Source organism: Salmo trutta, chromosome 3, assembly GCF_901001165.1.
Source record: "Salmo trutta chromosome 3, fSalTru1.1, whole genome shotgun sequence".
In the NCBI taxonomy this organism is placed as follows: Eukaryota; Metazoa; Chordata; class Actinopteri; order Salmoniformes; family Salmonidae; genus Salmo; species Salmo trutta.
In genome coordinates this window covers 5,835,441-5,861,831 of record NC_042959.1, presented here as the reverse complement: position 1 = coordinate 5,861,831, position 26,391 = coordinate 5,835,441, and the positions used below count along the sequence as shown (strand labels likewise).

Here is a 26,391-nt window from a genome sequence, read left to right as displayed (position 1 = left end):
TTAGTCTACAGCTTTGTTCATGAAGCATGTGACAAATAAAATGTGATTTGATTTGAGTGAATGTGTCATTTTTAGAGAAAAGAGAGAGAAGAGAACAGGGAGAGAGGAAACACGTCGCCTGAGCAGCGTTTCCAGATGACTTCTGTCTGTCTGTCTGTCTGTTTGTCTCTCTCTGTTTGTCTCCGTTTGTGTTAGTGTGTGTGTGTGTGTGTTTGAGATCCATTATGTCTACACCATTAACAGGGAACAAATGAGTTCACCTGATTGACTGTGGGTATCTGCTCACATCATTATGGAATCATTGACTGGCTGTATCAGTCAATCAATCAATCAAATGTATTTATAAAGCCCATCTTACATCAGCTGATATCTCAAAGTGCTGTACAGAAACCCAGCCTAAAACCCCAAACAGCAAGCAATGCAGGTGTAGAAGCACGGTGGCTAGGAAAAACTCTCTAGAAAGGCCAGAACCTAGGAAGAAACCTAGAGAGGAACCAGGCTATGAGGGGTGGCCAGTCCTCTTCTGGCTGTGCCAGGTGGAGATTATAACAGAACATGGCCAAGATGTTCAAATGTTCATAGATGACCAGCATGGTCAAATAATAATAATCACAGTGGTTGTCGAAGGTGCAACAGGTCAGCACCTCAGGAATAAATGTCAGTTGGCTTTTCATAGCCGAGCATTCAGAGATAGAGACAGCAGGTGCGGTAGAGAGAGTCGAAAACAGCAGATCCGGAACAAGGTAGGACATCAGGTGAACAGGTCAACGAAACTTCTGTTGAATTAGCCTTTGATTAGTCTGTCATATAAACAACATACATAAACACTAACACTACCCTACAGTATTACAGTAAACAACACTACCATACAGTATTACAGTAAACAACACTACCCTACAGTATTACAGTAAACAACACTACCCTACAGTATTACAGTAAACACTACCCTACAGTATTACAGTAAACAACACTACCCTACAGTATTACAGTAAACACTACCCTACAGTATTACAGTAAACACTACCCTACAGTATTACAGTAAACAACACTACCCTACAGTATTACAGTAAACACTACCCTACAGTATTACAGTAAACAACACTACCCTACAGTATTACAGTAAACAACACTACCCTACAGTATTACAGTAAACCACACTACCCTACAGTATTACAGTAAACACTACCCTACAGTATTACAGTAAACAACACTACCCTACAGTATTACAGTAAACACTACCCTACAGTATTACAGTAAACAACACTACCCTACAGTATTACAGTAAACACTACCCTACAGTATTACAGTAAACAACACTACCCTACAGTATTACAGTAAACAACACTACCCTACAGTATTACAGTAAACAACACTACCCTACAGTTTTACAGTAAACAACACTACCCTACAGTATTACAGTAAACAACACTACCCTACAGTATTACAGTAAACACTACCCTACAGTATTACAGTAAACAACACTACCCTACAGTATTACAGTAAACAACACTATCCTACAATACTACAGTAAACAACACTATCCTACAGTATTACAGTAAACAACACTACCCTACAGTATCACAGTAAACACTACCCTACAGTATTACAGTAAACAACACTACCCTACAGTTTTACAGTAAACAACACTACCCTACAGTATTACAGTAAACAACACTACCCTACAGTATTACAGTAAACACTACCCTACAGTATTACAGTAAACAACACTACCCTACAGTATTACAGTAAACACTACCCTACAGTATTACAGTAAACACTACCCTACAGTATTACAGTAAACAACACTACCCTACAGTATTACAGTAAACAACACTACCCTACAGTTTTACAGTAAACAACACTACCCTACAGTATTACAGTAAACAACACTACCCTACAGTACTACAGTAAACAACACTACCCTACAGTATTACAGTAAACACTACCCTACAGTATTACAGTAAACAACACTACCCTACAGTTTTACAGTAAACACTACCCTACAGTATTACAGTAAACACTACCCTACAGTACTACAGTAAACATCACTACCCTACAGTATTACAGTAAACACTACCCTACAGTATTACAGTAAACAACACTACCCTACAGTATTACAGTAAACAACACTACCCTACAGTTTTACAGTAAACAACACTACCCTACAGTATTACAGTAAACAACACTACCCTACAGTATTACAGTAAACACTACCCTACAGTATTACAGTAAACATCACTACCCTACAGTATTATAGTAAACACTACCCTACAGTATTACAGTAAACACTACCCTACAGTACTACAGTAAACAACACTATCCTACAGTATTACAGTAAACACCACTACCCTCCCGTATTACAGTAAACACCACCCTACAGTAAACAACACTACCCTACAGTATTACAGTAAACAACACTACCCTACAGTACTACAGTAAACATCACTACCCTACAGTATTACAGTAAACACTACCCTACAGTATTACAGTAAACACTACCCTACAGTATTACAGTAAACAACACTACCCTACAGTATTACAGTAAACACTACCCTACAGTATTACAGTAAACACTACCCTACAGTACTACAGTAAACATCACTACCCTACAGTATTACAGTAAACACTACCCTACAGTATTACAGTAAACAACACTAGCCTACAGTATTACAGTAAACATCACTACCCTACAGTACTACAGTAAACAACACTACCCTACAGTATTACAGTAAACACTACCCTACAGTATTACAGTAAACAACACTACCCTACAGTATTACAGTAAACAACACTACCCTACAGTATTACAGTAAACATCACTACCCTACAGTATTACAGTAAACATCACTACCCTACAGTATTACAGTAAACACTACCCTACAGTATTACAGTAAACAACACTACCCAACAGTATTACAGTAAACACCACCCTACAGTAAACATCACTACCCTACAGTACTACAATAAACAACACTATCCTACAGTATTACAGTAAAGAACACTATCTTACAGTATTACAGTAAACAACACTATCCTACAGTATTACAGTAAACTTCACTACCCTACAGTCCTGTATGGACATATAATCTCACATTCCTATCCCTGGTACCTGACTGGTCCTGTATGGACATATAATCTCGCATTCCTATCCCTGGTACCTGACTGGTCCTGTATAGACATATAATCTCACATTCCCCCTCCAGGGAGAGAGGAGAAGGATCAGATGACATCAACAGTGGTTAGCGTTTAAGCACTCAGAGATGCAGAAAAAAGGCAATGCTACAAACTCAGTAGTCTGAAATAACATTTCAGCTCCAGCTCCCTCTTATCCTCCTGAGGAGGTAATGGCAGCTCAGTGAGGCCAACCAGCCAGCAGACCTGGGGTCAAATAGTATTTGATATACATTTAAAATACTTTATTTGTGCTTGATTGGACTTGTCTAGGTTAATGGACCAATAGAAAAGTCTCAATAGTAAAAACCCCGCCCAACTGGAACTCCAGGCAGGCTAAAACAAACGTTAAAAGTATTTGAAAATATTTCAAATAGTATTTGAACCCAGGTCTGCCAGCCAGCCAGCCCACCTCTTCCCTCCCACTCTGGATCTGCTGATGGCCTCAGCTCTTCAGTCTATCACTGCTGAAATAAATCCTACTTCACTGCAGCACTGGGACTGAGCAGGTTGGAGCAGGCTGGGACTGAGGGGAGTAGAGGAGGAGAGAGGAGAGAGGAGGGAGAAGAGAGGAGGAGAGAGGAGATAAATCATAGGGAGGAGAGAGGAGGGAGGAGAGGAGGAGGAGGAGAGGAGGGAAAAGGGGGAAAACAGGAGAGAGGATTAGAGAAGAGAGAAAGGAAGGAGTGAAGAATAGTAGATGAGAAGAAAGCAGCTCTGTGGAGGATCTATAGGAAGTACAGTTGAAGTCTGAAGTTTACATACACCTTGGCCAAATACATTTTAACTCAGTTTTTTACAATTCCTGACATTTAATCCTGGTAAAATTCCCTGTTTTAGGTCAGTTAGGATCAACACTTTATTTTAAGAATCTGAAATGTCAGAATAATAGTAGAGAGAATGATTTATTTCAGCTTTTATTTCTTTCATCACATTCCCAGTGGGTCAGAAGTTTACATACACTCAATTTGTATTTGGTAGCATTGCCTTCAAATTGTTTAACTTGCGTCAAACGTTTCGAGTAGCCTTCCACAAGCTTCCCACAATAAGTTGGGTGAATTCTGGCCCATTCCTCCTGACAGAGCTGGTGTAACGGAGTCAGGTTTGTAGGCCTCCTTGCTTGCACATGCTTTTTCAGTTCTGCCCACACATTTTCTATAGGATGGTGTTTATGCTTGCGTACTATTGTTTGTACAGATGGAGGTGGTACCTTCAGGCATTTGGAAATTGCTCCCAAGGATGAACCAGACTTTTGGAGGTCTCCAATTTTTTTTCTGTGGTCTTGGCTGATTTCTTTTGATTTTCCCATGATGTCAAGCAAAGAGGCACTGAGTTTGAAGGTAGGCCTTGAAATACATCCACAGGTACACCTCCAATTGACTCAAATGATGTCAATTAGCCTATCAGAAGCTTCTAAAGCCATGACATCATTTTCTGGAATGTTCCAAGCTGTTTAAAGGCACAGTCAACTTATTGTATGTAAACTTCTGACCCACTGGAATTGAGATACAGTGAATTATAAGTGAAATAATATGTCTGTAAACAATTGTTGGAAAAATTGTGTCATGCACAAAGTAAATGTCCTAACCGACTTGCCAAAACTATAGTTTGTTAACAAGAGATTTGTGGAGTGGTTGAAAAACGAGTTTTAATGACTCCAACCTAAGTGTATGTAAACTTCCGACTTCAACTGTATGTGTCAGGATACTCTAATCTGTCCCAGGGCCAACCAGCTCCACATGTGAGAGTGGCACTCTACTCTCAGGTGATCCTCCTGTGTCCTGCCACCCTACTGTCAGCTGTTCCTCCTGTGTCCTGCCACCCTACTGTCAGTTGATCCTCCTGTGTCCTGCCACCCTACTGTCAGCTGTTCCTCCTGTGTCCTGCCACCCTACTGTCAGTTGATCCTCCTGTGTCCTGCCACCCTACTGTCAGCTGTTCCTCCTGTGTCCTTCCACCCTACTGTCAGTTGATCCTCCTGTGTCCTTCCACCCTACTGTCAGTTGATCCTCCTGTGTCCTTCCACCCTACTGTCAGTTGATCCTCCTGTGTCCTTCCACCCTACTGTCAGTTGATACTCCTGTGTCCTCCCACAGAATCATCCTCCTGTGTCCTCCCACAGAATCATCCTCCTGTGTCCTCCCAAGGCAGCCTGACATTATCTGCTAGGCCTATACCTGCTATTATCTACTCTGCTCTACACTTCAGCAATTCTCCTCTTCCCTCCTCTCCTCAATGCCCCTCAACAGTGTCACCCAGTCCTCTCACTCAAGGTATTATACTCCATAAATGGAGGTACAGACAAAATGGAACAGCTGATGTTCCCAAATGACATGTTATCTTGGATGTCAGTACAGTACGGTAACTGCATGGCATTACAAAGCTGTTACTAAAATATGGTTGTTACATAACGGGATAGAGTGCAAACCAGCAACATTCAGTGTTATATGAAGTAGTCCAACCATATCCCTTCTTACTGTATTATAAAGTAGTCTAACCATATCCCTTCTTACTGTATTATATAGTAGTCCAACCATATCTCTTCTTACTGTATTATAAAGTAGTCCAACCATATCTCTTCTTACTGTATTATAAAGTAGTCCAACCATATCTCTTCTTACTGTATTATAAAGTAGTCCAACCATATCTCTTCTTACTGTATTCTAAAGTAGTCCAACCATATCCCTTCTTACTGTATTATAAAGTAGTCCAACCATATCTCTTCTTACTGTATTATAAAGTAGTCCAACCATATCTCTTCTTACTGTATTATAAAGTAGTCCACCCATATCCCTTCTTACTGTATTATAAAGTAGTCCAACCATATCCTTTCTTACTGTATTATAAAGTAGTCCAACCATATCTCTTCTTACTGTATTATAAAGTTGCCCAACCATTTCCCTTCTTACTGTATTATAAAGTAGTCCAACCATATCTCTTCTTACTGTATTATAAAGTTGCCCAACCATTTCCCTTCTTACTGTATTATAAAGTAGTCCAACCATATCCCTTCTTACTGTAGGTTACTGTATTATATAGTAGTCCAACCCTATCCCTTCTTACTGTAGGTTACTGATTATAAAGTAGTCCAACCATATCCCTTCTTACTGTATTATAAAGTAGTCCAACCACATCCCTTCTTACTTTAGGTTACTGTATTATGACGTAGTCCAACCATATCCCTTCTTACTGTATTATAACGTAGTCCAACCATATCCCTTCTTACTGTATTATAAAGTAGTCCAACCATATCCCTTCTTACTGTATTATAACGTACTCCAACCATATCCCTTCTTACTGTAGGTTACTGTATTATGAACTAGTCCAACATGATGGACCCGCCTTTCAGGCCAGAGTACTTACAATAACTCGCAGAGAATTTAAATGCAGACCAGAGAATGTGAGGACGCGGTCCACACGTTGAAATGGTTAAAACTACAAGACCAGAAAATGGTAAGACCCTCTGAAACTCTCAACGAGTGAAGAAGGTGAAGACTAGACCAAAACATGCACCGTCTGCAGCTCTGCATGTAAAGTAGTCTAGGACAATTGACCAAAGACAGGAGGGGAAAACAGGTCCTTCTCACCAACGTGTTGTACACCTCTGATGTATCCATTCTAAGAACACTCCAGAACTCCGGTGGACAATCAGAGACATGCATCGAACTACTTCCCATAGACGGACCGAGTGGTTTCAACAGAGAAGCGACAGAGAAACGTAAATATATGTTGCATTTCTAAATCCAAATGACCGATTGTTAGAGTGCTAAATATTCATATTTACGGTGAGTGTAGTTTCCAAATGTAGGTACGATAAGTCCACTCTCTTTGTCTCGCCCTCTCCTTATCTTTCCCCACCCCTTTTCCATTGTGTAACAAGCCATCATATCGGGTTAGTCCACTAGGGACTTTTCATTGCATTATGTTAGTAATCAATAACCTATATCGTTTGTGTGTGTTTATGGTATTTCGGTGTGATTATTTAGTTAGCCAATTTGCCAATTTGTTTATCACTGAGTCATCACTTAGGTTTTCCCGTGGTGCCCCAAATTCCTAACGAGTTAATTGTTAATTGTTAATTGAGTAATTATTCAATGTAGTAGGTAATTATTCGATGAATAGCCGTCATCACATTAATGATAGTCACGGCATGACACTGGGTAGGTGGTGAACAGGGTGGTGAACAGGGTGGTGTACAGGGTGGTGTACAGGGTGGTGAACAGGGTGGTGTACAGGGTGGTGTACAGGGTGGTGAACAGGGTGGTGAACAGGGTGGTGTACAGGGTGGTGAACAGGGTGGTGAACAGGGTGGTGAACAGGGTGGTGTACAGTGTGGTGAACAGGGTGGTGAACAGGGTGGTGTACAGGGTGGTGAACAGGGTGGTGAACAGGGTGGTGTACAGGGTGGTGAACAGGGTGGTGAACAGGGTGGTGAACAGGGTGGTGTACAGGGTGGTGAACAGGGTGGTGAACAGGGTGGTGTACAGGGTGGTGAACAGGGTGGTGTACAGGGTGGTGAACAGGGTGGTGTACAGGGTGGTGTACAGGGTGGTGAACAGGGTGGTGAACAGGGTGGTGTACAGGGTGGTGAACAGGGTGGTGTACAGGGTGGTGAACAGGGTGGTGTACAGGGTGGTGAACAGGGTGGTGAACAGGGTGGTGAACAGGGTGGTGAACAGGGTGGTGAACAGGGTGGTGTACGGCTGGTGTATTGTCATGGTACTTACTGATGAAGTTGGTCTGTCCGGTGTAGATGGTGTACTGTAGTTCGTAGGAGGTGACGCTGAACTCGTCCTCAGACGTCCAGTGAACAGTGATGGTGTCGTGGGAGGCAGTACACAGCTCATCACGTATGGAGGGAGGACTGGGAGCTACAGGGTCAAACAAGGGATAGATTAGCGTTGGACTGGATTTATTCAAAACAATACTAGATGTGTACTTGATCCCAGAGGACAGCACATGAGAGCATTCATAGATGTGTACTTGATCCCAGAGGACAGCACATGAGAGCATTCATAGATGTGTACTTGATCCCAGAGGACAGCACATGAGAGCATTCATAGATGTGTACTTGATCCCAGAGGACAGCACATGAGAGTGTAACCGATGTGAAATGGCTAGTTAGTTAGCGGTGGTGCGCGCTAATAACGTTTCAATCAGTGACGTCACTCGCTCTGAGACTTGAAGTAGGGTTTCCCCTTGCAACGTTTGTGGCGCGATGGGTAACGATGCTTCGTGGGGTGTCAGTTGTTGATGTGTGCAAGGGTCCCTGGTCCGAGCCCAGGTTGGGGCGAAGAGAGGGACGGAACCTACACTGTTACAAGAGCATGAATAGATGTGTACTTGATGCCAGAGGACAGCACATGAGAGCATTAATAGATGTGTACTTGATGCCAGAGGACAGCACATGAGAGCATTAATAGATGTGTACTTGATGCCAGAGGACAGCACATGAGAGCATTCATATAAATACCTATTTCCAAGGTGTTAAAAATGAATTTGCTGTTCGCTGTAATACTTCATATGGATAGTCCCCTGGTCTACAGATGGTTTCCTGCTAGTTTGAGTGTGTAGGGTGGGAGCTACAGTGTCAACAACGGAAAGATCAGTATCTAGGCATCATTTCAGACAAGGTGCAATGTACCTGTCAACTAAACACAAAGTGTAGTACATTTTTTTGTCAGATTTGTTCTATGTTACTTCTGTACGTCTCCGGTGGTCGTTTGTGTTTCAACAAAACTATATAACACCTCAAGAGGCTTGCAGGATGGACAGTGATCGACAGACAGGTTCCTTATTTGCCAACAGTGGTGCTGTCTTATATTGTTTGTGAAAGCCCCAGACATCTCTCTCTCTCTCTCTCTCTCTCTCTCTCTCTCTCTCTCTCCAAACCCCCATCCCCCCCTCTCTCTCTCGCTCGGTCTCCATCCCTCCCTCCCTCCCTCCCTCTCGCCTGTCAGGTAGTCCAGTCCCTCCAGGATCTTCTTCTCTCTGGAAAAGTCCAGGGCAAAGTTATCAAAGGCTTCGTTCAGGTTCACATCTGGTATCAGCACCTGGGAGGAGGCCGTGGCCATGGCAACCCTGGGGAGAGAGGGAGGGGGAGGAGGGGAGAGAAAGAGAGGAGAGAAGAAAGGAGAGTTATCAGACTGGAGTATAGAGATCCTATTGTATGGACTGGAGAGCCTCAGCAGGAGGATGATGAAGGAGCAGAGACCAAGGATGCCCTCTGTCTACACACATCAGTGTGTGGGTGAGTCTGACACAGCCGCAGACCCTTCATATTCCAGCCTGTCTCCATCAGCTAGAGAACCTCATTCCTAAAACATACAGCAGACCCTGAAATCCTGAATGAGACTTCCATTCCAGGGAGAGAGTCCATGAATAACAAGCCTTGGAAACAGTAGAGGACAGCCTCATTCCAGGGAGAGAGTCCATGAATAACAAGCCTTGGAAACAGTAGAGGACAGCCTCATTCCAGGGAGAGAGTCCATGAATAACAAGCCTTGGAAACAGTAGAGGACAGCCTTGCAGAATGTCTTCTGAGTATCCTTCCCTTTCTGTTGGCCTTAAAAGCCTCCCAAGAAGCACACAGCCCATCCTCACCTCTCGCCCATGTTCCTGGTGGCTAGTTACAGGGGCCTTGTAGGGGAGGTAGTTAAGGGGTGAGGGATTTCTGTCTCACCTCTCAGCCACGTTCCTGGCGGTCTGTAGGAAGCGAGCGTGGTCGTTCTCCTTCAGGCTGTGTTCTGCCTGAGTGATGAGGGCTCTGGAGCGCTCCAGACACTGTCTGCAGTTAGCCATCTGCTGGGCCAGTTTACGCAGCTTCATCACCTGAGACAGGTAACACACACACACACACACACACACACACACACACACACACACACACACACACACACACACACACACACACACACACAGGACACGCACGTACGGACAGACGCAGAACAAACAAACAAGACACACATGTACGCAGGCACACATGGGGGCAGGCACGAAGGTACGCAGGTAGGCAGGCATGCAGGTACACAGGTAGGCAGGCATACAGGTACACAGGTAGGCAGGCACGAAGGTACACAGGTAGGCAGGCATGCAGGTACACAGGTAGGCAGGCACGCAGGTACACAGGTAGGCAGGCACAAAGGTACACAGGTAGGCAGGCACGCAGGTACACAGGTAGGCAGGCATACAGGTACACAGGTAGGCGGGCATACAGGTACACAGGTAGGCAGGCACGCAGGTACACAGGTAGGCAGGCATACAGGTACACAGGTAGGCAGGCATACAGGTACACAGGTAGGCAGGCACGCAGGTACACAGGTAGGCAGGCATACAGGTACACAGGTAGGCAGGCATACAGGTACACAGGTAGGCAGGCATGCAGGTACACAGGTAGGCAGGCATACAGGTACACAGGTAGGCAGGCATACAGGTACACAGGTAGGCAGGCATACAGGTACACAAGCAAGGGACAGAGAAGAGAAGTTCATGTTAGCAGGGTTAGGATATAGGCAGTCATCTCACATTGTCTATATTATTAAATTGTGGACATGTTGCACAATAGATGGGCTTTCAACGCATATACAATATATCTACAGTACCGGTCAGAAGTTTGTATACACCTACTCATTCAAGGGTTTTTCTTTATTTGTACTATTTTCTACAATGTAGAATAATAGTGAATACATCAAAATTATGAAATAACACATATGGAATCATGTAGTAACAACAAAACAAAAAAGTGTTAAACAAATCAAAATATATATTGTCTCAGTTGGTTATGGATGTGCTGTTCAAAACAGAGGGCCAAATATCCTGTTTCACTGTGTCGTCTCTAAAAAAAAAAACACCAGTCATGTCCAAGTATTCAGATAGAACGTCTCTCTTTCCCTCCATCTCTTTTTCTCTCCGTCAGTCTGCTTCATCATCACCTACAGTTCCACACCCTGAGAGAGAGAGAAAGACCTAATATGGAGAGTGTTAGAATTCCCTCAGGGACGATGAGTGGAATAGAATCATTCAAACATTTTAAATTCTAATTCTACATAATCTATTCATCTTCAGTCCATCCCCTGGCTCAGATGTGACGCATTGAATTAGCTTAATTTAATACTTCTTTCGTCAGGGAAAATCTTTGAGAAAGGGGATTAGAGGAATTTCATTGCTTCTGTAATGCGAAGGAATTGTCAGTAACTGGTATTAAAAACAACATGCTTTTTAAATGTCACTGGTAACACTACATTTGATTTAGTCTACGTAACATAAGTTGCATATTCTGACTACGTATGAGGACAGAAAACATTCCACATTAAACATTCCACATTGGGGCGGCAGGTAGCCTAGTGGTTAGAGCGTGGGGCCAGTAACCGAAAGGTTTCTAGATTGAATCGGAGTACGGAGAAAATAAAAAAAAATGTCTGAGATGTATGCATTCACTACTGTAAGTCGCTCTGGATAAGAGCGTCTGCTAAAATGACTAAAATGTAAAAAAAAAAAAGAATCCCTGAGCTGACAAGGTACAAATCTGTCATTCTCCCCCTGAACAAGGCAGTTAACCCACTGTTCCCTGGTAGGCTGTCATTGTAAATAAGAATATGTTCTTAACTGACTTGCCTAGTTAAATAAAGGTTAAATAAAAAACGTTTTTTTTTTTTTTTTTTTTTAAAACTGACTGTATCACAACCGGCCGTGATTGGGAGTCCCATAGGGCGGGGCACAATTGGCCCAGCGTCGTCCAGGTTGGGCCGGTGTAGGCCGTCATTGTAAATAAGAACTGACTTGCCTAGTTAAATATAAAGGTTAAATAAATAAAATAAAAAAATCAACATCTAAGAATTGAAGCTGTTTTGATCCGTTACTAGCCCTGGAAGGACTTATATAATGATGATGACGGTGGTTTACAATCAACATGATAACATCAGACATGTACTATTTAGAATGGAACAATCTGTCTGGACTTCGATGACAAATTGTATCCCAAATAACACCCTATTCCTTATATAGGGCACTACTTTTAACCAGAGCCCTATGAAACCTGGACAAAAAGTAGTGCACTATATAGGGAATAGACTGTTATTTGGGATAGAGGTTTGGTAAGAGTTTGTCGTGTTTATAATCTGTTGTTGGAGCTTGGCTCAGTCACATGTCAACAGATTGCTGACAACAAGAACATTTTCACGGACTGAAGTACAGAGGATTCATATAATATGGAAATCATATTTTTTTACTAAACATCATCTTTTTCTCAAACTGCGGACAATTCAGCCTGTCAGAGGACACACACACACATGTTGTAATGTGATTGAGTGTGTGTGTGTGTGTGTGTGTGTGTGTGTGTGTGTGTGAGAGTGTGTGTGTGTGTGTGTGTGTGTGTGTGTGCCTCATTGCCTTGTCTTCGTCTCATATTGAGTTGGAATTGCTGCATTTAGTGTAAATAATTTAATGAATCTCAGAACAAGAGCTGGGGAAACACTCCAGGGGCTGCATCCCAAATTACTCCCTGTTCCATATACCCTTTTCCATACACCCTGTTCCATACACCATGTTCCATACACCCTGTTCCTGTTCTCTACACCCTGTTCCATACAACCTGTTCCTGTTCCATACACCATGTTCCATACACCCTGTTCCTGTTCCATACACCATGTTCCATACACCCTGTTCCTGTTCCATACACCATGTTCCACACACCATGTTCCATACACCCTGTTCCATACACCCTGTTCCTGTTCTCTACACCCTGTTCCATACACCCTGTTCCATACACCATGTTCCATACACCCTGTTCCATACACCCTGTTCCATACACCATGTTCCATACACCCTGTTCCATACACCCTGTTCCTGTTCTCTACACCCTGTTCCATACACCCTGTTCCATATACCATGTTCCATACACCCTGTTCCTGTTCCATACACCATGTTCCATACACACTGTTCCTGTTCCATACACCATGTTCCATACACCCTGTTCCATACACCCTGTTCCTGTTCTCTACAACCTGTTCCATACACCCTGTTCCATACACCCTGTTCCATATACCCTGTTCCATAAACCCTGTTCCTGTTCCATACACCCTGTTCCATACACCCTGTTCCATACACCCTGTTCCATACACCATGTTCCATTCACCCTGTTCCATACACCATGTTCCATACACCCTGTTCCTGTTCCATACACCATGTTCCATACACCCTGTTCCTGTTCCATACACCCTGTTCCATACACCATGTTCCATACACCCTGTTCCATACACCCTGTTCCTGTTCTCTACACCCGGTTCCATACACCCTGTTCCATACACCATGTTCCATTCACCATGTTCCATACACCATGTTCCATACACCCTGTTCCATACACCCTGTTCCTGTTCCACACACCCTGTTCCATACACCATGTTCCATACACCCTGTTCCATACACCCTGTTCCTGTTCCATACACCCTGTTCCATACACCCTGTTCCATACACCCTGTTCCATACACCTGTTCCATACACCCTGTTCCTGTTCCATACACCCTGTTCCATACACCATGTTCCATACACCCTGTTCCATACACCCTGTTCCATACACCCATTTCCATATACCCTGTTCCATACACCCTGTTCCTGTTCCATACACCCTGTTCCATACACCCTGTTCCATACACCCTGTTCCATACACCCTGTTCCTCTTCCATACACCCTGTTCCATACACCATGTTCCATACACCCTGTTCCATACACCATGTTCCATACACCCTGTTCCTGTTCCATACACCCTGTTCCATACAACCTGTTCCATACACCATGTTCCATACACCCTGTTCCATACACCATGTTCCATACACCATGTTCCTGTTCCATACACCCTGTTCCATACACCCTGTTCCATACACCCTGTTCCATACACCCTGTTTCTGTTCCATATACCCTGTTCCATACACCATGTTCCATACACCATGTTCCATTTACCCTGTTCCTTTTCCATACACCCTGTTCCATACACCCTGTTCCTGTTCCATACACCCTGTTCCATACACCCTGTTCCTGTTCCTTACACCCTGTTCCTGTTCCATACACCCTGTTCCATACACCCTGTTCCTGTTCCATACACCCTGTTCCATACACCCTGTTCCTGTTCCTTACACCCTGTTCCTGTTCCATACACCCTGTTCCATACACCCTGTTCCTGTTCCATACACCCTGTTCCTGTTCCATACACCCTGTTCCATACACCCTGTTCCATAGTGCACTACTTACCCTGGACACTCTGGACTCTGGTCTAAAGTAATGCACTATATAGGGAATAGGATGTAATTTGGGCCACAGACCTCATCTGCAACAGGTCAGAGTGGAGGGTGGAGAGTGGAGCGACTTCAATGTTGATGAGCCTCGGGCAACGCCTTACAGAATCAGCAACAGCAGCAATACACAGGACAGACAGAGAAAGACAGAGAGAGGCAAAAAGAGAGCAGGGAAAAAGAGACGCAGAAAGAGAGATACAGAGAGATCAGAGAGAGAGATAAAGAAAGATCAGAAAGAGAGACAAACAACAACACTGAAAGAGAGATACAAAGAGAGCAGAGAGACAGAGAGCAACACAGAGAGATACAGAGAGATCAGAAAGAGAGAGATCGACAGATAGAGAGATACAGAGAAAGCAGAAAGAGAGAGTGACAGATAGAGATACAGAGAGATCAGAAAGAGAGACACAGATAGAGCAGAGAGAGAGACAGAGAGAAATACAGAAAGAGCGATACAGAGAGATCAGAAAGAGAGATACAGATAGAGCAGAGAGAGAGACAGAGAGAAATACAGAAAGAGCGATACAGAGAGATCAGAAAGATAGATACAGAGAGAGCAGAGAGAGAGATACAGAGAGAGCAGAGAGAGCAGAGAGAGAGATACAGAGAGAGCAGAGAGAGAGATACAGAGAGAGCAGAAAGATACAGAGAGAGCAGAGAGAGAGATACAGAGAGATCAGAAAGAGATACAGAGAGAGCAGATAGATAGACACAGAGAGCAGAGAGAGAGATACAGAGAGAAATACAGAAAGATAGATACAGAGAGAGCAGAGAGAAACACAGAAAGAGAGATACAGAGAGAGCAGAGAGAAACACAGAAAGAGAGATACAGAGAGATCAGAAAGAGAGACACAGATAGAGCAGAGAGAGAGACAGAGAGAAATACAGAAAGAGCGATACAGAGAGATCAGAAAGAGAGAGAGTGACACAGATAGAGAGATACAGAGAGAGCAGAGGCTCTCCAAGCCCGGCCTGCTCTCTCTGTTTCGGTTTGTGCTGTTAGAGATTAAAGCTTGACTGAGTCTCCACAAAGAGAGAGAGAGAGAGAGAGAGAGAAAGCTTGTTAAGATAAACCACGTGGACCAGCCAGGCTGCTCTCTCACTGCCTCTCCCTTTTTGCATCCCAAATGACACCCTATTCCCTACATTGACCCTGGTCAAAAGTAGAGCACTAAATAGGGAAAAGGGTGCAATTTGGGACACACACCGTGTCTGAGCTCCCTTGTCCCTGCACAGCCCTGCCTCTATAATCCGGTTGGTTCTGCTGCACAGCCAGTCACCTCTCCTCTCATATCCATCTTCTTCCACTCCTCTCCTCTCATCTCCTCTCCTCTCATCTCCTCTCACCTCATCTCCTCTCCTCTCCTTTCTTCAAACTGCCCATCTCCTCTCCTCTCCTCTCCTCTCCTCTCCTCTCCTTTCTTCAAACTGCCCCTCTCCTCTCCCCTCCTCTCTTCAAACTGCCCCTCTCCTCTCCCCTCCTCTCCTCTCCTTTCTTCAAACTGCCCCTCTCCTCTCCCCTCCTCTCCTCTCCTTTCTTCAAACTGCCCCTCTCCTCTCCCCTCCTCTCCTCTCCTTTCTTCAAACTGCCCTTCTCATCTCCTCTCCTCTCCTCTCCTCTCCTCTCCTCTCCTTTCTTCAAACTGCCTCACTCCTCTCCTCTCATCTCCTCTCACCTCTTCTCCTCTCCTTTCTTCAAACTGCCCCTCTCCTCTCCCCTCCTCTCCTCTCCTTTCTTCAAACTGCCCCTTTCCTCTCCCCTCCTCTCCTCTCCTTTCTTCAAACTGCCCCTCTCCTCTCCTCTCCTTTCTTCAAACTGCCCCTCTCCTCTCCCCTCCTCTCCTCTCCTCTCCTTTCTTCAAACTGCCCCTCTCCTCTCCTTTCTTCAAACTGCCTTTCTCATCTCCTCTTCTCTCCTTTCTTCAAACTCTCCTCTCCTCTCTTCTCTCCTCTCCTTTCTTCAAACTGCCTTTCTCATCTCCTCTCCTTTCTTCAAACTGCCTTTCTCATCTCCTCTCCTTTCTTCAAACTCTCCTCTCCTTTCTTCAAACTCTCCTCTCCTCTCCTTTATTCAAACTGCCCTTCTCCTCTCCTCTCCACTCCTCTCCACTCCTCTCTCCTCTTCTCTCCTTTCTTCAAACTGCCTTTCTCCTCTCCTCTCCTCTCCTCTCCTCTCCTCTCCTCTCCTCTCCTCTCCTCTCCTCACCTCACCTCTCCCCTCCTATACTCTTCATCCTCTTTTTCTCACCCTTCCCATGTCCTTTGCGTCCCTTCTTTATTTTTCCTGTTCTCCTCTCCATCCTCCTCTTTATCTCTCTAGACTACCGCTTCCCAAACAAGGGGTCGCAACACCATGTGAAAATGGGGTCACGGGAGAATTTACAAAATCCTGAAGGAAAAAATATATCCCCCCCCAAAAATATATATTACAATATCATCTTTATATCTCAAAATCATTGTGATGTGGTTAACATAAACAATTGTAATGAAAGTTATTCAAATCTAAAAGCTAAAATTAAACCAGAGAGCGCCCTTAAGATCATGGGATAAGGCCACACTTGAATCATTCCCACGGTGAATGACTAGACCAGCTTCGCTATGAAACCACACCATATTGCAGAGACATTACCGGGCGGCTGCAATTGGTATGGTAAAAACAATGTGTGGAGAGGCAGAGGCACAGAAACTCACATCAATACCTTTCTTTAGATAAAACTGTTCAACAAAGAATTGATTCTATTGCTAGAAATCAAGAGGAAACTGACTGAACCACTGAACTCCCCAGCTCATGCTCTCCAAATGGACGTTAGCTGTGAGGGTCGAGATACACATGTATTGACTTCTGTTTGCTACACCTGTCTGGGGGTTTTCATTCACCAGGATATATTGTTCTGTCTCACGATTCACGAACATGAAACGGCACTGGGGATGTTCAGTGTGCTGCGTGGCTGTATTGATGAAAAACAGATTCAATATGGGATGTTCAGTGTGCTGCGTGGCTGTATTGATGAAAAACAGATTCCATATAGGATGTTCAGTGTGCTGCGTGGCTGTATTGATGAAAAACAGATTCAATATGGGATGTTCAGTGGGCTGCGTGGCTGTATTGATGAAAAACAGATTCAATATGGTATGTTCAGTGTGCTGCGTGGCTGTATTGATGAAAAACAGATTCCATGTGGGATGTTCAGTGGGCTGCGTGGCTGTATTGATGAAAAACAGATTCCATATAGGATGTTCAGTGGGCTGCGTGGCTGTATTGATGAAAAACAGATTCCATATAGGATGTTCAGTGGGCTGCGTGGCTGCATTGATGAAAAACAGATTCCATGTGGGATCGAATGCTGGGCTTTTGCACAGATGGGGATCCATCTAGGGCGGGTTGGTGGGCAGGACTCTGCACTCTAGTTATGAATATGTCTCCATCTGTCATATGCACCCACTGTAATGGATACACCCACTGTAGTGGATACACCCACTGTAATGGATACACCCACTGTAGTGGATACACCCACTGTAATGGATACACCCACTGTAATGGATACACCCACTGTAATGGATACACCCACTGTAGTGGATACACCCACTGTAGTGGATACACCCACTGTAATGGATACACTGAGAGTAACTGGCGGCAGAATAGCTGAGCACAGAACTCTTGAGATATACTGCAGCAGGTAACTTAGATTGTAAACTACATCAAACCACATCCACTGCGCTCACACCTTTTCACAAAACTATGTGGAGATGTGGGACCAGAGCATGACAATGTTCTACTTCACACCGAGACAATGGTGGTTATCGAGGAGGAGTGTTGGAAAGATTTTTCACATTGAGAGAGGAACTATTGTGTCATTCACAATGGATGTAAAATAAAACTGACTTGGTTGACTCTCTGTGTAATGAAAAGAAAATAACAGAAAACTGCATCAGTAAGTGTCCCACACCAGTGATGACTGCTCACCTCCAACGCTTGGAAGAGCACTTTGGGACCTACATCCCAGTTCGTTTGACTGTGATCCTGGCTCAGTTGACATGCCCGTAAGTGAAATCGGACAGCTGATTGAGCTGTCACGGGTCACTACGGTGGAGTTTTGGTTCCTGACTCAAAGAGAATAACCTGCCGTCTCCCTCTGAGCATTAATGTCGCATTCAAAATTTCGTTCAAAACAGCGTTGAAAACAACATTCAAAACAACGTTGAAAACAACATTCAAAACAACATTCAAAACAACGTTCAAAACAATGTTGAAAACAACATTCAAAACAACATTCAAAACAACGTTCAAAACAACGTTGAAAACAACATTCAAAACAACGTTCAAAACAACATTCAAAACAACATTCAAAACAACGTTCAAAACAACATTCAAAACAACGTTAAACCTGTTGAGGATCTTATCCCGATCTTATCCCGGTATTGGGATTCATTGTCATGTGACCATGGCGGGGAATTCAAAACTGCAAGAGTAATCATTTCAAAAAATCAAATAATCAACTATTTTCCTCCATTTGAAAGATATATCTCCTAAATCTAACCACGCTGTCCGATTTTCAGAGGCATTACGGAGAATGCATAAAGTTAGGTTATGTGAGGAGAGTACATTGACAATAGCTGCGTGTAATGTTTAGCCAATTCAAAGAAGGGCATCAACAGACAGAAAACTAGCTAGAATTATGCACTTACCTTTGACAATCTGCATCAGATGACACTCATAGGACATTATGTTATACAATACATGCATTTTTAGTTCCATCAAGTTCATATTTATATCCAAAAACAGCATTTACAGTCGCGGTGAAATTCAGAATTTTTTTCGGCTCGAATGCACCCAGTGAATCCAGCATTACAAATCACGGAATTACTATTCGAAAACATTGGTAAATTATAATATTGTCATTCAAAGAATAATATATTATCATCTCGTAATTGCTACCGAATGGCCAGATCTCAAAATAACTTTACTGGGAAATCACATTTTGCATAAACTGGGTACTATGCTAACAACAATAAGCTATATGCTAAGCTAAGCTAAGCTATACCGTTAGCATTAGCATCATCTAATATCGATAATAACATTCTAAATATCCCCTTACCTTTGATTATCTCCATCAGAAGGCGCTGCCAGAGATCCCAGGTCCAGAACAAATGTGGTTTCTTTTGACAAAGTTCATAATTTATGTCCAAATAGTTAGCGTTCAGTAGGCTCCCACAAAATGAGGTGGGCAGTGTAAAGTCACGTCGAAAAGCTAAAGAAAACCTAGTAAATAATCTATTTACGTTTGTTTAAACATGTCAAACGTTGTTTAGCACTAATCTTTTGTTCCATTTTTAACGTGAAACATCAGTAAACATCAGTAATATTTTCACACAACCTATCAAGTGTCTAGAATAAACGATAATGACAAAGGCACTCTTCTCAGATTCATGCGCAGGCGCAAAAAATGAAGTGATGACGTGTCAACTTGTAAGCTTTCTAATTCGGTGTGTATTCATGACAGATGCTTCCAACAACTTTCTAAAGATCGTTGACATCTAGTGGAAGCAGTAGGAGTTGCGAACTGAATCCTTTCTCACTGTGGTATCTTTAAAACAATGACACTAAATAGTACAGTCACAAAATTCTCATTTTTTTAAATCTATTTTTCACAGGTTTTTGCCTGCAATATGAGTTTTGTTATACTTACAGACACCATTCAAACTGTTTTAGAAAATTCAGAGTGTTTTCTATCCGAATGTGTTAATAATATGCATATCCTAGCTTCTGAGTTGGTGTAGGAGGCAGTTAAAAATGGGCACATATTTCTTTCAAAATTCTCAATACTGCCCCCGTGGCCCGTAGAGGTTAAAAACAACGTTAAAAAACAACTGGAATCTCCGACTTCCGACTTCAGTGCGTTCAAGTCAACGAGCTCCCACTAGTTTTGAACAGTCATCCAACTCAGGAACTCGGGGGTTGGATGTCTTGAAAGCACCATAAAACTCGTGGTAGGCTACCCTTCGCCAGCTCATATCTGTGTGAAGCTGGATTCAGTGCTCTCGTCTGGATTTATTACTGCAGTGGGCTAAATCAGGGTCACACAGAGTGTTTCTGGGTAGTCTTAAACAAATCTACTTTGAAACAAAAGTATCCACCTCACACACATGGTTATGGGCTTAAGAAAAGAAGACACCTGCACCATGTCAGATATAGAGATGAAATGTATTACATTTTGAGTTTGCATCCCAATATTACACAACACAGAAGACTGAAATATTTATAAAAAAATATATATTTCGGGGCGGCAGGTAGCCTAGTGGTTAGAGCATTGGACTAGTAACCGAAAGGTTGCAAGATCAAATCCCCGAGATGACAAGGTAAAAATCTGTCATTCTGCCCCTGAACAAGGCAGTTAACCCACTGTTCCTAGGCCATCATTGTAAATAAGAATTTGTTCTTAACTGACTTGCCAAGTTAAATAAATATAACAAAACTGTTTGACATAGAAACATTGTTTTTGTTAATAAAAAATATGAATAACATTCCACCAATGAGGCCAAAGAGGGCGTTTTTGCTCATTGACTGCAGGAAAGGGCTACAACCAAATATCGATCCAGGTAGGATGTGACAGCAGAGATGAGGTGCGCCCTGTCGACCACGCCCCCTGACTTTGAGAAGTCACACCCATCTCATTAGTGGTGGTGAGATAAGATACATTGGTTGTGGATAGTCAGGTTAATGTAATAGTTTGTTTAAAACGTTACATACTTTGCAAGAAGAAAAATGTCCCTAACCCGCTGCTGACACATGAGCAGATCATATACATGGACTCCAATTAATCCGTTTACTAATGAAGCCGTTTCCTTTATAATTCTAAAGATTTCTCAGAAAACCAGGTGTTTTAAACGGTGTATGCTGACCTCGATTATGACCTCACACCGATTTAAGATAAGCAGAGTAAGGTGTTTACATGACCAACGTCATACTCGACCATCAGCCATAATCAGTTTAATATTGAATTATTTAGTGTGCATGTAAACGTACTCATTATGCCAGACTCATTATCAATTGGCTGTCATCGTCCCACATTACCAGTATGTGATGGTGAGTTGAGGAGACAATCAGAAATACTGTTAAGAATGGTTTTCAGTTGACTGTCATAGCCCCAAATATAAAAGTACACATTGGCTGTTAATTACATTAATTAAATTTTTTTCACATGGGTGGGGTCGTAAGAATTTTCAGATATCAAACTGGGGGACGTGGGTCAAAAAGAGTTTGAGAACCCTCGAACTGAACTGCGCCATCGAGATCTTTCACTACTAAAAACTCACAGTTGCGACAAAGAGAAAAGTTATGTTCTCAAGAAATACGCAGACCACGCATTTTTTTGTTGTTGTTGTTATTATTATTCTTTCGGAAACCTCAGACAACACCTCGCAATCCGATACTTCCGTTCTTCTGATGTCACTCATGGAGTGTCGTGACAGGTTATGTGACAAGTCCCCTCTATGTCTTTCTTTTCTATTCCCTCGCTCGCTGTGGCAGTTGTAGTGACACGTTGTGAATGCAGTGTTTTAACTGCCACCTACAACGTCTCCGTGACTCAGACAGGATGGCACACACATCAGATCCAGCATTGTAATGTGTGTAGTAGGAGAGACTGGAGACACCACTCACTTTCTCTATCGAAAAACCTCTTTGAAAATGGTAAACAAATTGCCCGTTTTGAAGACCTCTGTAGGGAATAGGGTGTAACTTCTGATGCAGCCAGTGGAAGAGTATGGTTTGAGATGCAGCCAGGGAGTACCGCTCCCTTGAACCATAAGGGTCCAGTGTAGTATTAAGGGTTAGTGTGTAGAAGACTACTGTACCTTGGACCATAGGGGTCCAGTGTAGTATTAAGGGTTAGTGTGTAGAAGACTACTGTACCTTGGACTCCTTGATCTTAACAGCGATGATCTGTTTCCTCTGGCGTATGATCTCTACAAGTTCATCACACTCCTCCACTAGCTTGGCCTCGTGCATCGCTGTGTTCACCTGGGGACCGAAGCAGAGCACACTTTAATACGGTGTCCAAACTTAGACTAACACAGGGTTCAAACAACAACAACAACACTGTAGCTGAGACCTCGTCAACGGCTGTGTCCGCCTGAGGTAGACTTTAATATGCTGGCCAAACAAACACTTACACAGAGTTCAGATCAACAACACTGTTTTGTGATAGCCGAGACATCTTCCCAGCTTCAGGTACAGTATCTAGTTCATTTGTCATCTGTGGTTCGGGTAACACATGTTCAGATCTGAACATGATTTATTTTTGACAGAATCATTGCACATTACAAATAAATATTAGAATACATTATCATGTATTATGAGAATGTGATATTCTGTGAACTTCAAGTGTTGTGACTCTATCAAACTGTTCACCCCCAAACACTGATCATCATTCCACAAAGGTCATTACAGCAGTTAGATCCACTTCCACTTCGTTAATCACACACACACACACACACACACACACACACACACACACACACACACGAGCCAACACACACACACACACACATACACACGAGTCAACACACACACACACACACACCCACACACACCCACGAGCCAACACACACCCACGAGCCAACACACACACACACACACACACACACACACACACACACACACACACACACACACACACACACGAGCCAACACATACACACCCACACACCCACACACACACACCCACGAGCCAACACATACACACACACACACACACACACACACACACACACACACACGAGCCAACACATACACACCCACACACACGAGCCAACACATACACACCCACACACCCACACACCCACACACACCCACGAGCCAACACACACACACACACACACCACACACACACACACACACACACACACACACACACACACACACACACACATACACACACACACACACACACACACACACGAGCCAACACATACACACAAACTTCATTAAGTCCATAAGAACCATCTTCTTAACAGTTGGTAATTAACAAGGATAAATGAACTGCTCCAACATCACTGTGGATTACTGCTCAGCAACACACACACCCCACTGAAACACTGAACCAGGTATATATCATCCCACTGCCAACACCCCACTGAAACACTGAACCAGGTATATATCATCCCACTGCCAACACCCCACTGAAACACTGAACCAGGTATACATCATCCCACTGCCTACACCCCACTGAAACACTGAACCAGGTATACATCATCCCACTGCCTACACCCCACTGAAACACTGAACCAGGTATATATCATCCCACTGCCTACACCCCACCGAAACACTGAACCAGGTATATATCATCCCACTGCCTACACCCCACTGAAACACTGAACCAGGTATACATCATCCCACTGCCTACACCCCACTGAAACACTGAACTAGGTATCCTCAGTAATATTGGCCCGAATGCTCAGGGATCATTTCTCCTCTGAAATCTTCCCTGTCTGTCTGATCTGCAGGTAGGCATTGGAAGAAATATATGTCTTTATATTTATTTTTTTGCAAAGCGACATTGAAATATCAGCTATTTTGACCTAGGGGGAACCATACCACATGATTCACTCTGACCTCTACTGGAGGACTTTCCCTAACCCTAACCCCGACATGATTCACTCTGACCTCTACTGGAGGACTTTCCCTAACCCTAACCCCGACATGATTCACTCTGACCTCTACTGGAGGACTTTCCCTAACCCTAACCCCGACATGATTCACTCTGACCTCTAGGTGAGGAATTTCCCTAACCCTAACCCCAACATGATTCACTCTGACCTCTACTGGAGGACTTTCCCTAACCCTAACCCCGACATGATTCACTCTGATCTCTACTGGAGGACTTTCCCTAACCCCGACATGATTCACTCTGACCTCTACTGGAGGACTTTCCCTAACCCTAACCCCGACATGATTCACTCTGACCCCTACTGGAGGACTTTCCCTAACCCCGACATGATTCACTCTGACCTCTACTGGAGGACTTTCCCTAACCCTAACCCCGACATGATTCACTCTGACCTCTACTGGAGGACTTTCCCTAACCCTAACCCCGACATGATTCACTCTGACCTCTACTGGAGGACTTTCCCTAACCCCGACATGATTCACTCTGACCTCTACTGGAGGACTTTCCCTAACCCCGACATGATTCACTCTGACCCCTACTGGAGGACTTTCCCTAACCCTAACCCCGACATGATTCACTCTGCCCCCTACTGGAGGACTTTCCCTAACCCCGACATGATTCACTCTGACCCCTACTGGGGGACTTTCCCTAACCCTAACCCCGACATGATTCACTCTGACCCCTACAGGAGGACTTTCCCTAACCCTAACCCCGACATGATTCACTCTGACCCCTACTGGAGGAATTTCCCTAATCCTAACCCTGACATGATTCACTCTGACCTCTAGGTGAGGAATTTCCCTAACCCTAACCCCAACATGATTCACTCTGACCTCTACTGGAGGACTTTCCCTAACCCTAACCCTGACATGATTCACTCTGACCTCTAGGTGAGGAATTTCGCTAACCCTAACCCCAACATGATTCACTCTGACCTCTAGGTGAGGACTTTCCCTAACCCTAACCCCGACATGATTCACTCTGACCTCTACTGGAGGACTTTCCCTAACCCTAACCCCGACATGATTCACTCTGACCCCTACTGGAGGACATTCCCTAACCCTAACCACGACATGATTCACTCTGACCTCTACTGGAGGACTTTCCCTAACCCTAACCACGACATGATTCACTCTGACCTCTAGGTGAGGACTTTCCCTAACCCCGACATGATTCACTCTGACCTCTAGGTGAGGACTTTCCCTAACCCCGACATGATTCACTCTGACCTCTAGCTGAGGAATTTCCCTAACCCTAACCACGACATGATTCACTCTGACCTCTAGGTGAAGAATTTCCCTAACCCTAACCCGGACATGATTCACTCTGACCTCTACTGGAGGACTTTCCCTAACCCCGACATGATTCACTCTGACCTCTACTGGAGGACTTTCCCTAACCCTAACCCTAACCCCAACATGATTCACTCTGACCTCTAGGTGAGGACTTTCCCTAACCCTAACCCCGACATGATTCACTCTGACCTCTACTGGAGGACTTTCCCTAACCCCGACATGATTCACTCTGACCACTAGTGGAGGACTTTCCCCTCCCAGACATGATTCACTCTGACACCTGAAACACACGCTCCTTGAGCCACCTGCCCGGCCACTTGGTCCATACCACTAAATCCTAGGGTGGATTCATGTTTTATCGTTCACTGGAGAGATGTATTACTCTGTTCTGACACATAATGGCAAGCGAGGGAGCCTGGGCCCCCTTGGCTAAAATGCACTAGCAATTTTCTGAAATGCACTGGGTAGGGTTCTTATAAGAAAGAGATGGAGAGAGATGGCGTGGACATTAAAAAGACAACATAAGACAATTCTAGAGTTATTATACAGTAATGAGGTGGAAGAACATGTCTAGCTAGCGATGCTGGTAATGAATGATATACATATATGATACTCATATATCTCATGTAGTTACTAGCTGGGTCTGATCTCATAGAGTTACTAGCTGGGTCTGATCTCATATAGTTACTAGCTGGGTCTGATCTCATATAGTTACTAGCTGGGTCTGATCTCATATAGTTACTAGCTGGGTCTGATCTCATATAGTTACTAGCTGGGTCTGATCTCATATAGTTACTAGCTGGGCCTGATCTCATATAGTTACTAGCTGGGTCTGATCTCATAGAGTTACTAGCTGGGCCTGATCTCATATAGTTACTAGCTGGGTCTGATCTCATATAGTTACTAGCTGGGTCTGATCTCATATAGTTACTAGCTGGGCCTGATCTCATATAGTTACTAGCTGGGCCTGAT

The 26,391-nt window shown here is 43.7% G+C and overlaps 2 protein-coding genes across 18 annotated transcripts in view; both read right to left on the bottom strand.

The window, feature by feature from the left end:
- LOC115166856 (probable E3 ubiquitin-protein ligase MID2) overlaps positions 1-26,391 on the bottom strand; it is a 264,554-nt gene that overhangs the window by 17,181 nt on the left and 220,982 nt on the right. For all 3 annotated transcript variants that reach the window (XM_029720754.1, XM_029720746.1, XM_029720763.1), the window contains 4 exons: positions 22,369-22,476; positions 9,854-10,002; positions 9,125-9,252; positions 7,899-8,042 (listed from right to left, as the gene is read on the bottom strand). In XM_029720754.1, coding sequence (XP_029576614.1) covers positions 7,899-8,042; positions 9,125-9,252; positions 9,854-10,002; positions 22,369-22,476 — 529 coding nt within the window. The remainder of the gene's footprint in view (positions 1-7,898; positions 8,043-9,124; positions 9,253-9,853; positions 10,003-22,368; positions 22,477-26,391) is intronic.
- LOC115166873 (LWamide neuropeptides-like) lies at positions 11,916-14,637 on the bottom strand. 15 transcript variants are annotated; one of them, XM_029720813.1, is made up of 4 exons: positions 14,389-14,637; positions 13,946-14,192; positions 13,656-13,793; positions 11,916-13,614 (listed from the first exon to the last, which is right to left on the bottom strand). In XM_029720813.1, the coding sequence occupies exons 1-4, from the start codon at positions 14,396-14,398 to the stop codon at positions 12,552-12,554; spliced, it is 1,458 nt and encodes a 485-aa protein (XP_029576673.1). In that variant the 5' UTR covers positions 14,399-14,637; the 3' UTR covers positions 11,916-12,551. The 15 variants fall into 15 exon arrangements, with proteins under 15 accessions (XP_029576673.1, XP_029576690.1, XP_029576648.1 ...); XM_029720830.1 differs by lacking the exon at positions 14,389-14,637 and having other exon boundaries at positions 11,916-13,008; positions 13,173-13,430; positions 13,507-13,614; positions 13,656-14,259; XM_029720788.1 differs by having other exon boundaries at positions 11,916-13,430; positions 13,507-14,192.

Excerpts from the sequence above, each read along its gene's own strand:
- LOC115166873 (XM_029720775.1), bottom strand. The coding sequence starts at position 14,188 with ATGGAACAGGGTGTATGGAACAGGAACAGGGTGTATGGAACAGGGTGT. Across the intron at positions 13,615-13,655 it reads GAACAGGGTGTATGGAACAG|GGTGTATGGAACAGGAACAG; the intron begins GTGTATGGAACA and ends TGTATGGAACAG.